Source organism: Lepisosteus oculatus, chromosome 2, assembly GCF_040954835.1.
Source record: "Lepisosteus oculatus isolate fLepOcu1 chromosome 2, fLepOcu1.hap2, whole genome shotgun sequence".
Lineage (NCBI taxonomy): Eukaryota > Metazoa > Chordata > Actinopteri > Semionotiformes > Lepisosteidae > Lepisosteus > Lepisosteus oculatus.
Window position 1 is genome coordinate 29613745 of NC_090697.1, and position 15461 is coordinate 29629205.

At 43.4% G+C, this 15461-nt stretch overlaps 1 protein-coding gene across 4 annotated transcripts in view; it reads right to left on the bottom strand.

Annotated features, from left to right (window-relative positions):
* LOC138245180 (uncharacterized) overlaps nucleotides 1-15461 on the bottom strand; it is a 106129-nt gene that overhangs the window by 57915 nt on the left and 32753 nt on the right. For 2 of the 4 annotated variants that reach the window (XM_069199160.1, XM_069199161.1), the window contains 3 exons: nucleotides 8436-8882; nucleotides 7223-7669; nucleotides 4350-4796 (listed from right to left, as the gene is read on the bottom strand). In XM_069199160.1, coding sequence (XP_069055261.1) covers nucleotides 4350-4796; nucleotides 7223-7669; nucleotides 8436-8882 — 1341 coding nt within the window. The remainder of the gene's footprint in view (nucleotides 1-4349; nucleotides 4797-7222; nucleotides 7670-8435; nucleotides 8883-15461) is intronic. The other 2 variants (XM_069199162.1, XM_069199163.1) reach the window with 2 other exon arrangements.

Here is a 15461-nt window from a genome sequence, read left to right on the forward strand (position 1 = left end):
TAACAATTATATTCCTGCTACTCTTAGCGGTTAGCCCATCAGACACTCTTCCTACAGTCTCTGTGTCTCCCTCCTCTACATCTTCAGTCCTCTCTTAATGCCCTTTAGGATCGCAGCTGTTTATCGTCAGGTCTGTTTATCATAATCATATCATAATCACCCGTGCAGGTTAGAGCTACACAAAGATAAAACAAACTAAACAAAGCAAGGAACAAGATAAAATTGTTCATTTATTTATACCTCAATCAACAACTTCAACTATTACTGCAGCCCAGTCCCACCTGGAGACACACAGCACCATTCTGCACCAGCAGCCCCACTGGAGACACACAGCACCATTCTGCACCAGCAGCCCCACTGGAGACACACAGCACCATTCTGCACCAGCAGCCCCACCTGGAGACACACAGCACCATTCTGCACCAGCAGCCCCACCTGGAGACACACAGCACCATTCTGTACCAGCAGCCCCACTGGAGACACACGGCACCATTCTGTACCAGCAGCCCCACTGGAGACACACAGCACCATTCTGTACCAGCAGCCCCACTGGAGACACACGGCACCATTCTGTACCAGCAGCCCCACCTGGAGACACACAGCACCATTCTGCACCAGCAGCCCCACTGCACACAGATCAGGGAAAAAGAGAGAAACTGCTGCACCAGTTTCTTGAGAGGGCTCTTACTCAGAACAGCGACACCAACAGTTCCAGCACTCCCCATGACGGATGTCTGCCCCTGGTGCCTCTGTCTGACGACGGTCTTCTACACACAGGTTGTGTTGTCAGTCATCCAAAAGATGACCAACCAACCAGGGTGGATATGGAGACCCACTGTTATGTCCCCAATATGGCTCAGTTTAGGGGCGAATGGGGACTAACACAAGAGCCAGGGATTAAACGGATGGAAATATAAAAACAAAAAAAAACACACTTTCCTACAACCCTCTAAACCCGTCTCCCTAGAAAGGGGGTGGCAAAGCCAAAGAAACGTCTTCCACAAGCTAACTTCTTACACTAAACTGAGCTGTAACAGAAAACTAAAAAAACACAAGAGCCACAACAATCCCAATCCAACACCACAGCCAAATAAACAAACCCGACAGATCTCGCGTTTACCAAAAACTACAAACCAACATCAGGCTCACCAAAATTCGCCGTAGTTTATTCCACACCTCTCTCCTACCTCTCTCTCCGGACGTTCTGTAACAGCATTTTAAAACCAGACGGCTCTCTTCAACCCATCCACAGAGAGAGCCAATTTAGGGACACACCCACCTCCACAAATGGACCCCCGCACGGGAGGGGAGTAAAAAAGGTGTTGTCTGTTGTCTGGGTTTTGGGTCTTTAACCTTTTCCTGAAGCGCCGAATACATATAGACAGAATTCTGCCCAAAGGTTCGATCTTTAACTTGAAATGCGTGCTCAGTGTGCGGAGAAAAACCTGTTCTGAAGCAGAGAATGACTATGTTGGATCGAAAGGAGTTGGTGACACTTTCTATTTACTGTTTTAATGGGCACTTTAAGTGTACCGTAGAGGCAAGGTCTCTGTACCAGTGTGGGGAGACAGAAGTAAGGAGACACACAGGGAAGCTTTCACTGCCCCTGGGAAAGCTAATCCAGGAGGGAGCTGCTCTCCTTCAGAGAACAGGGAGAAAGAGAAAGAGCTGGGGTCTCTCACCCTTTCCATGTGGTAAAAAACAGGAAAAGGGGAAAAGAGGAGAAAGGGGTAAAGTCACCTGGAGAGAGAGGAATGCTATATATAGCATATACACCTCTGTCCGAACTATACTTTGGAAATATACGGTATCTGAAGCCAATTATACTAATCCTTATGGATATTCATTCTTTTCGCTGTGTTCAGTGATATCAGATGAAGCGTGCAGGGCTCTAATCTCCCATGCAGGAAATGAAACAGGTTGATTATCAGTGAGTAAGGCATAATTATCGAAGACAGGGGACAAGGTATGCTGTTTAAGAGCTCAGCTGGTCAGTTGTTCTGATAATCTCCAGATCTTTAGCAATAAAGAAACTATAGGGACAAATGTATTTATTTAATTTACGCTTATTTTTGAGGAAATGTAAATCAAGTCTTGTAATCTGCATGGGTGAACCAAACTGTCATCAAGAGCTTTCCAGAAAACCATGTCAGTAGAGTCCAACCAATCTGAGAGTTAAAATTAGGCACTGACAGGCATCCTGAGAGCTTGTCACAAGAAGTGTAAGAACATTACATGAGTGCGTTTACCCTACCAAACCATGTTTGAGATCAATGTATGGAGCTGCAGAAACACTAAAATGTCAGAGTGCGGATGTTGGTGAAAGAAGAGCTGTTTATTTCGCGTGCACACGGGAGAGCAGCTTGCAAAAGCTAGTCTCTCCAAAAGACGTTGCTCAGCGTTTTTTATACACAGTGACAGACAAACTTCCTACTTTTAACATAGATTTCCTAATCCCTAAAACGAACCATTACTTTTCAGTAAAGGTTGGGCAGAAAAAAACAACTCCTTATTAGGATTTTCGTTATTCTTACAGTCGCAGAGAATCAAGAAACTAAAAAATTTCCCTGGGGGCTTCCAGTGACATCACCAGCAGCAATGGCTGCTTCTCTCGCTAATACACATAATACAATTTAAAACAGAGACTAAGTGTTGGGTAATAATGGAAGAACAAGGCAAAGGAAGTAGAAACACCCAAAGCTAAGTGAGAAATGAAACTGAAGAGGAACAGGGAGACTGAAGTAGTTCTCCCCCAGCTCAACAGTCTGCAAGGCGCCAGACCGCGAGTTCAGTCAGTTTTCAGTCGAAAACATCTTCACTGAACTGACAGACTTCAGATCAATAAGATTTTCCTGAAGAATTGAGCAGAATGAATAAAAGGATAAACGAGGTGGAGGAGCGCACTGTGCAGACTGAGGCGTGGGGATAAAAACAGACTAAATTCAGCACATTCAGTTCCTCATCGTAAGTCCAGACTTTATCACGCAGTCAGATCTGTATCTCACAGTCAGATCTGTATCTCACAGTCAAGTCTGTATCACACAGCTCCTCTACCAGCTCCACCCGTGAGGCTTCAATTCTGAGGTGACTCCGCAGGAAACCTGGAGAGGGGGGAGTGGGAGGAGATTTTCTTGGATGAGGAATTTGTTTCTTTTGCATTTCATAACTGTAAAATATGACTATATATGCGAGCACCTGAATATGTCTTGTGTGTAAAGTTCAATGTACCATTTGTATAAACCGTTTGTGTTTGGAGAGAACAATTACTTCTAACTTCAGACCAAATGTCTGTCTCTTGGCAAATAAAATTATCTGTCTTCTTACAGTATTATTATTGTGATCTGTTTATTGTAGAGGTAAACGTACAGGTAATGGTAGAGGTAAATTTTTATAACAAAATCTCTGTCACCACTGTCTAAACAAATTCACAGAGCTAAATAAGTGAAGACACTAAAAGTAAAATCAGGAGATTAAAGGACTGAAACTGGAAAGACACAGGCTGAGTGTGATCGATGTTGTCTGTCAACTCTTGTTGAAATCAGAGAAGCCAGTGGGGTGACTGAAGCAGAAGGTTCATAGCAACTTACCTGCGTCCTTGTTCCATAACCTACAGCTGAGTTACTGAACAGGCCAGAGATACTGTAATTAAACTGAAAGTGGAGCCATGTGATCAGAGACTGCTTCTGAAAAGTGGGAGCAGTTTTGCCGGAGGTGGGATCCAACCATAAATCTTGCTCTATTGGGGCACCTCAGTTCTTCAGTTCAGAAGAATGAGTCCATTGCCCTGGCCTATATGAAGAGAGCTTAGGTATGACACTGTTTATTGTTCTCCGTGCGAACATTTCAGACTCTATAGTGAGCGTACCCATGGCAGAGTGTCACAGACAGGGATTCTGGGGTTCAGCGTTAAGTACTGATCCCTTGGTTTATGTGTGTAGTATTTTGTCAGATACCTGGAAAGAAAGGGCTGTGAGGGTCTGTGACAAAATCCCCAGCTGTGTTAATTCAGACAAACTGACTCCCTACAATCTTTGAAAACAGGGCTTGATGAAATCATTAGATAAATGATATACAAGTAACTAAATGCGCCACCTGTTCCAGGCAGCCTCCTGTTATTTGTAACCCTTATATTCTCATGAACAATCTGCCCTGACACAGAACACAGCAGGGACTAACGGACTGAGGGACTGACCATAAAAACAAACAAAACACAGTCTGCTGTCACTGTTCACACTCAACTGTCTGAACATTAACCACCCATTACAGTCTCCCAGTGAACAGGCTCCCTTACAGCACAGAGCAACACAGCAGAGACACACAGAGAGGACTGACTGTCCACACACACTTACCTCAGCTGGGAAATATAGTGCAGGCACTGAAGGAAACTCCTCACTTCACTCTTTTTAGCTGACCAGCCCTTCAGCTCTACTGGTTTCCTGACTGTGTGGAGTTTCAGCACTTCAAGGAAGAGGGAGGCTTTTCTCTCAGAGAGGTCTATAACCCAGACTGCAGGAGCTGACTGGAAAACTGGCTGGAGTGCTGGGAGAACATTCCTGCCTGTTGGAGACTCACAGTCCTTCACACGGGAATACAGATCCAGCAGGAAATCACACTGAAGCTCCTTATTGTAAAAATCATCAAAAGGAAAGTGAGTGTAGCTGCACACTGACGATAACAATTCCAAGACCTTCTCTCCTGTCTGTGTCTCCCACTCTGCTCCTTGCAGAAACAGATCCAGCAGGAATGAAATGGCTTTGCGTTTCCACTGTTCAGAGGGCTGTATCCACTGACAGAATCTGAAAGAGAGGAGGAGACAGACTGAGGCCCATTTCTCTCAGCTGTGTTTCCAGTGGCTGCTGTACTCAGACACAAGGAGCCATTTCCCTGAATGGGGATCTTCCCCTGAAAGGAGGGAACAGAGAAGAGTGTGTGAAGGAGGAGTGAGGGGAGTGAGCACAGCTCTCACCACAGGAGTGACTCTTCACACTCTCTCAGCTCTCCTCACACACTCCTTCCCCGGAGACACTCTCACACACCCTGGCTCTTCACTCTCTGCACTCCAGTCACTGGGACAGCAGTGGAACAATAACAGAGATTCACTCCAGTCGACAGTGTTTAGACATTAGTACAGGTAAGTACTGACATTATTTAGGCAATAAGCACATTTGCATTAAAGCTTCTAAGACTTAATCGGTTGAGGATGACATAAAATATATCTGCAACAGTAATGGGAAACGTCTAGACAAGGAGAGGGAAATGGCTGATGAACTAAACCAGTATTTCACTCAGGTCTTCACAAAGACAGCAGGCCTCAAGCAGAAAGAGTGTTAATCAGTCTCATGAATATGAATTCTACATCAGCTACTCAAAAGTAAATACATTACTCATATGAATTAAATTGATATAAACTTGTGTTGAGGTAACAATTGAATTCTCGAGATGCAGTGTAGAACATTGGGTTACTCATCCACAAATGGATTCGTATTTCTCGGCTTGGACACCAAAGACCAGCTGGCAGGCTCTGTCCAGTCGCCACACTCTGGCTCGGTGCCAGTCCTGATGCTGTTCCCAGTTAGAGAAATTAGGGGGAGAGATTTCTGCTGTCAGCGACGCGCGACAGTGTCTCTCTCAGGGATTTACTAGTAGTCCGGCTGACTAGTAGAAAGTCTCTGTGCACAGAGGGTGGCCGCGGGTCAGAACAAGTCACTCTTTAGGGGGAAGAAACTTGGTTTGCTTCCGGCGTAGCGCTACTGCTGAATAAAATGAATGAGGTGGGTTTCAGTGATTGTGATGTGTGTAGGGGCGCCAACTTCACAGAGCTCTCTTGTTGACATAAGAGCCCCTAGCAATGGGTGGATCAAACCACCCCAGTATTGGGAAAGTTACTGAAGAAAGATACAAGATGTGAAGAAGGGGTTAACTGAGCCCTTTCTGCATGAGGACTGAACTTCTAGGTAACAGGCTAGAAGTTATGGAAGGAAAGGGCGATAACTGATAAGGATTCCAGAGGCCAGCTAGGAAACCTCCAGGGAAGGGAAACTAACACTGACCATTTGGCCAAAGTCTGTGAACTTTCCAAATACTGTGACCTCCCCCCTTTACCATAATAATGAGCTATGTCAGAAGCGGCAGAAAAGGGCTATATAAACTGGAAGTTTTGTACCGGCACCTTGAACAATACTTCGGTTTTATTGTTCCTTGCATGCAATAAACTCATCTGTTTAACTTAATCTCGGGATACAGAACCTATTTTTCTGTTACAACATTACCAACACAGGAAACTGAATTTGAGTATGTACTAATTCCAGATTATGTTATACATCCAATCATTTTGTGATGAGTTACATCACAATGTGTGACTGTATTTCTTATTTAATCTTATCTCAACAAGAACACTGTAAAAAGGCATAGCTTTGGGTTCAGTGTTTGGCTGTTTTTTGTGTTTCTTAGTTTGTATTCATTGTTAAAACTTCAGAAATTTTCTAATAAAACATTTAAAAACATTTCTGGTGTCGAAGCGTCAGTATTAGAGATCTGAATGAGAGACCAGAGCCTCAGATATCATCACAGGTAAAAAGTGCTGCTGTTGGGACACAATTGTGTTCTAATGACACCTCTGAACACAGTTTCGTAGAGCCCAACATCTTCAGAACAATCCCAAGTGTTAGAAGAGGTGTGTGTGTGTGCTCCCCAAAATTTCACAAGCTTTCCTGGTTTGGAATAATCCAGCAAGACTCTTCTTTGGATCTAGCTCACTGTGTCTGTCCACCATGTTTCATTAAATATATAAGAAATGTAAACTATAAAATAGATTATTGTCTTGAAAGCTTATAGAGAGTGTCCATCTGGTGTTCAGCCTGACTCTGTGCTGAAGTCCCAGATGGCTCTGTGGGCCTGAGGATGCAGTCTGTGTGTTAATCTTCTGAAAACATGAGGAGGTACAACACACAGAGCACTGCAGTAGAGCTGTGTGTCACATGGGCTGTGTGTCCCATGAGCTCAGTGTGAGAGACAGTGTCCTGGTTTACACCCTGCCTGTGCTGTAGACCCAGGAGAGAGAGACAGACAAGTTAAAATACTGTCTGTTGTCTCTCAATGTTCACACACAGCTGTCTGATCATTAACCACCCATTACAGTCTCCCAGTGAACAGGCTCCCTTACAGCACAGAGCAACACAGCAGAGACACACTGAGAGAGGACTGACTGTCCACACACACTTACCTCAGCTGGGAAATATAGGGCAGGCACTGAAGGAAACTCCTCACTTCACTCTTTTCAGCTGACCAGCCCTTCAGCTCTACTGGTTTCCTGACTGTGTGGAGTTTCAGCACTTCAAGGAAGAGGGAGGCCTTTCTCTTGGAGAGGTTTATAGCCCAGACTGCTGGAGCTGACTGGAAAACTGGCTGGAGTGCTGGGAGAACATTCCTGCCTCTTTGAGACTCACAGTCCTTCACACGGGAATAGAGATCCAGCAGGAAATCACACTGAAGCTCCTTATTGTAAAAATCATCAAAAGGAAAGTGAGTGTAGCTGCACACTGATGATAACAATTCCAAGACCTTCTCTCCTGTCTGTGTCTCCCACTCTGCTCCTTGCAGACACAGATCCAGCAGGAATGAAATGGCTTTGTGTTTCTGCTCCTCAGAGTCCTGAATCCACCAAGAGAACCTGAAAGAGAGGAGGAGACAGACTGAGGCCCATTTCTCTCAGCTGTGTTTCCAGTGGCTGCTGTGCAGGAACTTTCAGACACAAGGAGCCATTTCCCTGAATGGGGATCTTCCCCTGAAAGGAGGGAACAGAGAAGAGTGTGTGAAGGAGGAGTGAGGGGAGTGAGCACAGCTCTCACCACAGGAGTGACTCTTCACACTCTCCCTCAGCTCTCCTCACACACTCCTTCCCCATAGACACTCTCACACACCCTGGCTCTTCACTCTCTGCACTCCAGTTGCTGGGACACTGGAGCTTTAGGAACACAATCCCACTGTGGATCAGGGACAGGGCTGTATTCCAGCACAGGGTCTCTCCCAGGACAAACACACAGACTGAAAATACAGCTGAACTCACAGATCTCTCACTGATCAACTGGGAAAAGCAGACTTTAGTTAATATGCAAATAAACTAAAATATCACAGGGTCATGTTGATAACAAATGTAAACTAAGGGTGGGACTGTCACACCAGGGGCCTCTTACTTCCAAGTTAAGAAATAAAAAGTCAAACAGTATGTTAGAATACAAATTTACTGTAAAATTAAAATCAAGATTTGTTCTATCAACAATGATACAGTTCCAAGACTAGTTTATTGATCACAAAATTATGAATATAATGTCCTACACTGTCAGACTGGAGGAACTGAGTCTCTTTAGTCTTGAACAGAGAAGACTGTTAGGAGACCCGATACAATATTAAGGGACTGACTGTACACACCCACTTACCTCAGCTGGGAAATATAGGGCAGGCACTGAAGGAAACTCCTCACTTCACTCTCTTCAGCTGACCAGCCCTTCAGCTCTACTGGTTTCCTGACTGTGTGGAGTTTCAGCACTTCAAGGAAGAGGGAGGCCTTTCTCTCAGAGAGGTCTATAACCCAGACTGCAGGAGCTGACTGGAAAACCGGCTGGAGTGCTGGGAGAACATTCCTGCCTGTTTGAGACTCATAGTCCTTCACACGGGAATACAGATCCAGCAGGAAATCACACTGAGGCGCATTATTGTAAGGAATATTGAAAGGAAAGTCAGTGTAGCTGCACACTGATGATAACAATTCCAAGACCTTCTCTCCTGTCTGTGTCTCCCACTCTGCTCCTTGCAGACACAGATCCAGCAGGAATGAAATGGCTTTGTGTTTCTGCTCCTCAGAGTCCTGTATCCTCTTAGAGAACCTGAAAGAGAGGAGGAGACAGACTGAGGCCCATTTCTCTCAGCTGTGTTTCCAGTGGCTGCTGTGCAGGAACTCTCAGACACAAGGAGCCATTTCCCTGAATGGGGATCTTCCCCTGAAAGGAGGGAACAGAGAAGAGTGTGTGAAGGAGGAGTGAGGGGAGTGAGCACAGCTCTCACAACAGGAGTGCACTCTTGACTAGGGATTTCACGGTGTGAGATTTTGATGGTACGATTACAGTCTCAGGAAATATCACAGTTTCACGATTTATTTTCAGGTAATTTTATTATGAGATACAAAGCATGGCATAATAAAACATTTTATTGTTTTTTTCATAACATTCTTTCGGTCCTACAAATAAAACATGTAAGCCTTCTTTATATTAAAAACATAAATATGAAAAGTAGGCACATTTAAGAATTCACTATAGTTGCCTTTGGAAACAAAATAATACAGTAACTACCTTTTGAATACATTAAAATAAATAAAATATTTAAAATATAAAAATATACAGAAATAATTTATAGAGGGCAAATGGAAATATTCAGAGGTCCGTCTCAGCCCGTCCCTCTCCTCACTTTGAACTTCGTCACTCGTTGTCAGTAAAATATATTTGTGTATTTACTTTAACGCCAGGGCCAGTGGATGGACTGGTGGCGAGCACCAATTATAGGAAAAGTGTTTATAAGTGACAGAGGCATCACCGCAAAATCGACTTGGATGAAAACGAAAGTAACGTTAAACACGCACAGAGGACTGCTCCACTGTGAACTGCTCCAGCCAGGGCGAGCCCCAACTTAATGTAACGTTAGCAAGTTTATTCTTTTACCTTGACTTGTGTATAAAGGGATGGATGGTGATCACAGGGACGCTAAAGCAGATTAGATGCGTTTGCATTTTTCATCGCCACTTTTTTTGGCACATTTTGCAAATAGGATATCTGTCGTCTTCTACTACCCCCTGATCATTTTTTAGATATCCAAAAATGCTCCCAGACTGCCGATTTAAGGTGCTTTTTTGGCGGATTTAAAGCTGAGATGTCATGTCCCTCTGTCATTTTCACAGCACGTCTGCTCTCTGAAGGCTAACTAAGGTGTTGTTGGACTAGCCAGCTGAGCTGAGCCAGGCACACCACACTCACACGTGACTCATTCGCGAGAGGAATTTTTCAGGGCACCATGGAACTTTACTTTAGCTTCTAAAATTCTCACGGTTTGGAAACCGTGACGTTTTTAATCTTGGTTAATAGTGAAACAGGTTAATCTCAACATCCTTACTCTTGACACATTGTGGATTGTTCATATCCACCACTATGAGCTTTGAAAACACAGTGAGAGGAGAGGGTGTAAAGAGTGGTATTGAGTCTTCACCTTCCTCTACTCTATCCCTCCACTACCCATTAACTCCAACTCTTCTCTACAGTAACCCCAGACCTGATGCTGGAGCTGAATGTGTGGAGGGCATCGTGTGTAAATGTCTATCGTGACAGTTCATGGTGTCATGTCACCACAAGATGGGATCTTTCAGGACTATCAGCAGCACAGAATGTAGCTTCCACTTTACACCAAGATCAGCCAAATACTTTGAGCTTTCCTTTGCTCGCTAATATTTCTTCCATAGCAACAACACAAAGGATTCTACACCCTGTTATACCATGAGCAGTGAGCTAATCATCCACAGCTGACCTCATCACACAGGAGCCCAGCTCATCAGTGCCCCAGTTTTATAAAAACCCCTAAAACCTGATCTCATTGGAACAGGGCAGAGGAAACTGCAAACTTCAGCAGACAGTGTAGAGACTTCTCAAAACTCTTGGTCAAGTCTTGTCATATTCCCTCTCTAACCCTGCCCCACGTTGTCACATCGGCCATGAGTGCGCTTGTCAGTCTCTCTCTCTTTTTTGGCCACGCACTCTTCGTATTCCACGACATGGTTGTGTTTCAAGCGATGAAACAAGTTGCTTGTGTTACTTTTGGGCGCAGAAACGGTTTTCCGACAGAGTTTACATCTGACTTCTCTTTGTTCAGTTTGCTGTTTGCTGAAGCCAGATATTGACCAAACGATCAACACGGCATCTTTTTTAGATACCAGCTCGTCTTCATTTGTACTTGAGTCTTCCCTGCCTGCCTGGGTTCAGCATGAGCGCTCGTGTTGTCTCACGCCCGGCACGCTTCTCTGTGTTTTGAATGAAGAGCGAAGGGTGGTCGAGGCAGAAGCATGTGACTGGATATGACTACCCGGTGTTGTAGTTTTTTAAGGGGACCGCTCATGAAAGCTCACAGTGGGGAAAGCTTTTATCAAACTGTAGTGTCAAACAAATGACAAAGTTCAGGTGTCTGTGAAGCAGAAGTCCCTTTATGGAAGTCTGGCTTGCAACCACCAGACCACCAGAAAATAAGTAGCTGAAGATGGTCCTTTATACCTTAAAACACAAAGAGTTACTATGACATATTCTAAACAACTGATGAAACAGCAACACCTGCCAATTAATTATATCTAATTTGCAGACTAGACAACAGTTAGTTCTTTTCATATTCTGGGCGTACAGCCAGCTTACCAAATACATGCCCCTTATCTTACTGACCAAGGACAGGCAGCATCTTTATATACATTTGAGCACAAAGCCTACGTCAAGCCACTAGACTGTATAGTTTGCAAAAAACATACAAAAACAAGAAAATGATATTATCTCACTTCCCGGGCATCTGTCTTATCTCTTCATTCTTCAAAACATACCAAGATCAGCAAAATTAAGTCGGTGAGAGATTCTTAACATAGGTATCGATAAATTGTTTATATATCGCCCAGCCCTACTAGGACCTGAGTTAACTGCTGGGACAGCACCAGTAGCTGGGAGCAGAAGGGTTTTAAAAGGGGTGCCCAAACTTTTTTAATGTAAGATCTATTTTTTCATTTGCCAGTCCAGTCTACCAGTGTTAATTTGAAGCTCTGATATAGGATAAACAGACTGTGGTCACATCAGTATAATAACGATATCCATCACTACAGTGACAGCAAATAAAAGCAAGTGACTCATGCTACAGTGAACAAGTTATGTTCCCCATTTTAGAAAAAAGAATATCCTACCTTAATGTGAGCATCGGCACTGAGAAGCTTACTTGAAAACACTTGTCATTTTTTTGAACGTGTTGACACTGCTGATCATGTCGATGACACTTATTTTGTCCTTGCAGCTCGACATTCAGCTCATTCAGCAGTTCAATCAAGTCTGTAAAGAATGCTAAATCCAGAAGCCACTGGTCACCCTCTAATTGGGCATATTCATGTTTAGACGACTTGAGAAACTCTTTGATTTCAGGCAACAGCTGTCTGAACCTGGCCAAAAATGTTTGTTTTTGAAATCTCCAAATAACAAGTCAGCAGCCTCAGCAAACATTTTTTTTTATTATTTCTCAATCCCTGAATGACTTTTTGCCGACTGCTGCTAGTTGACATTTAAAATGTTCTACTTTTCTTTTCCATAACTCACGTTTAGCGGGAAAGTCCACATCATAAGTTTTGTGTGCAGTTTTGAAATGTTGTTCTATATTTCCCTTTTTCACATAGACGCTAGCATTGCAGATTTGAATGTGAAAGTACAACAAATAATCATGCTCCCATTCCTTGTGGTAACGGTAAGTTTTCAGTCTCTTTGCTTTATCATTTTCGCTCAAACACTACAACTATCAAAAAGGCAATTAAACTAATCAAACTGTTGGTGAATTTGTCACAGCCAGTCTGTTTTGCTCCACTATGCACAGAGTGAATGTGGGGTTCGTGCCGCAATAGCCAAGAGAACGTTCTTGGGCAGCGCCCACAACACTCTTTATTTACGGAGCTCCTGCAGCCTTTTTTCCAGTGTCAGCCAGCACTCAGGGAAGAGACTTTTACAACCCATTCGACCAGGGTTAAACACACACAAGGGCAGAAAAATGTATGACATTACATGCACAGATCTGAATGAATTTTTAGGCTATCAAAAAAAGTAAATAGTTAAATAGCCCATTTATTTATTGCCAAACATTCTTGCAATCGATCGACTGGCAAGCACTTCGCGATTGACTGGTTGGACATCCCCGGGTTGTAATATTCTGGAGAACACAGGAAACACTAACACATAAGCTTGTTTCCCTTGACTCTAGACTGAATATTTCATACAACATCAGTCCTTTGACAGTGTTCCACTGGTACTTTTAGCCATATTTCCAAAGGTTTTGTCTGAATTCCTGCTGTATCGACAGCAACAAAAAGCCAAACTCCCCCACACTACCCACAGTGAAAACCACACTGAAATACACCCACAACATTAACACACACAGCAGTAACAGCATCAGCAGGTTCAGCTCACATCACAGGGACACACTCAACGCAACCCTATCTGTGTCGTCCGTCTGGATTAAAACGCGCAATGAATATCATGAACCGCACTCTTCCTCTGAGGGCCTCACTGCTGTTTCTCTGACTCTTCTGTGTGAGACAGGCTTGTGTGTGAGGAGCTGGACCAGGCCAGACTGCAGAGCACACCGGGAGGGAGAAACACTGAGTCTCACTGTCTAACAGGACTCCTAGAGCAAACTTGTGTGACCACGGCCAGGGATCCTGCTGAAGAGAGCATATCAGTTTGAACATTTTCACAACACTTAGATCATTAGTCACACTAAGGAGAAAGGGAAGTGGTACAGTTGTTTGCAAAAGATTGGGCACCCTTGGCCAAATTACATGTTTTGTTGATTTTCTAAGTGAAAAGAAGTTAACAACTTCTGCAGCGAACAAACTTAAACTTGACATATTTCTGCAAATGTTAATGCACAGTTACTATTTAATTGCTGAATTTAACAGATTGAAAAAAAAAGTAAATGTGGCATGTGTAAAAGCTTTGGTCAAAAGTATCAGTCAGTACTTAGTAACACCCCCTTTGGCAGAAATCTCCAAACGTTTCTTGCAGCCAGCTAACAGTCTTTCTATTCTTGCTTTAGGAATTTTCCCCCCACTCTTCCTTGCAGAAGGCTTCTAGTTCAGAAATATTCTCAGGTCGTCTTGCATGCACTGCGTGTTTGAGATCTACCCACAGCTTTTCATTAATATTCAAGTCTGGGGACTGTGAAGGCCATTCCAAAACCTTAATCTTTCATTTCTTGAAGTAGTTCATGGTTGATTTTGAGGTATGTTTTGGATCATTGTCTTGTTGTAATGTCAAACCTCTTTTCAGCTTCCGTGTCTTCACTGACTGTGGGACATTAGCTTCCAGGATTTGTTGATACGTAGTAGAATCCATTCTTCCCTCTACCTGCACAATATTTCCTGTGCCACTGGCTGCCACACAGCCCCAAAGTACAATAACTCCACCCCTATGCTTAACAGTTGGCAAGGTGCTATTTTTTTCAAATGCTTCTCCTTTTTTTCTCCAAGCATACCTTTGGTGATTGTAGCCAAAGAGTTCAATTTTAACTTCATCATACCACAGCACTTGGTTCCAAAACTCACAAAACACCACACAACTTGACTTTTGTGATGAGATTGCAGGTAAGGTTTCCTGCTGATGACTCTTCCATGCAGATCATGTTTGTGCAAGGAAAGCTGCACAGTGGACCGGTGCACCACTTCTCCCCTGACAGCTAAACCTTCCTGCAGGTCCTTTGCAGTGATGTGGGGGGTTTATTTTGCATTCCTGACTGGTCTACGAGCAGTTCTATCGGAGATTTTTCTTGGTCTTCCAGATCTTGTCTTGACTTCAACAGTTCCCCTTAACTTCCATTTCTTAATGACATTTCGGACAGTGGAAATTGCAAGCTGGAAGCGTTTAGATATCTCTTTATAGCCTTCCCCTGCTTTGTAAGAGTCAACTATCTTTATTTTCTGGTCCTCAGTCAGCTGCTTAGAGGAGCCCATGGTTGTTGAGTGTAAGCACAGCTTCCTGAGAGGTTCGAAGAGTCAGAGAATTTACGAAGCTCTGGAATTGTCATCACCTGACTTAGATTAAGGCCTAACGAGTCAATTAAGTTCTGAGACCATACAAAAAAATAACACTAGGAGATCAACTGGAAGGGTGCCAAAACTTTTGTACATGCCACATTTAATGGTTTATTTTTTTCAATCTGTTCAATTGATCAAATAGTAATATTTGCAGAAATATGTCAAGTTTAAGTTTGTTCGCTGCAGAGGTTGCGTTAACTTCTTTTCACTTAGAAAATCAACAAAACATGTAATTTGGCCAGGGGTGCCCAAACCTTTGAATACAACTGTATGTACGGTTTTTCACAGAACTGGAGAGCAAACACTTGGGGGAAACTAATTTAAAAAAAAAATCAAGTATGATCACTAGTATGATGAGCATACAGTTAGAATGTAAAATAACACATCTTCCACTAAGGGTCCATTTCTGAACATTAACCATTCACAAATCTCTGTCTAAAACACAGTCACTGACTCACACAGCTTTCTCCTGTACAGCTCCTTCCTCCCCACACACACACTAAAAACTCTCCCTTGTTCACAGCTCCTCAGACTCCAATGACTATGAACTGATGAAGTGGACTTCCATAACATCCTTTCTATTCCCAGGATCATACATGACAACTTG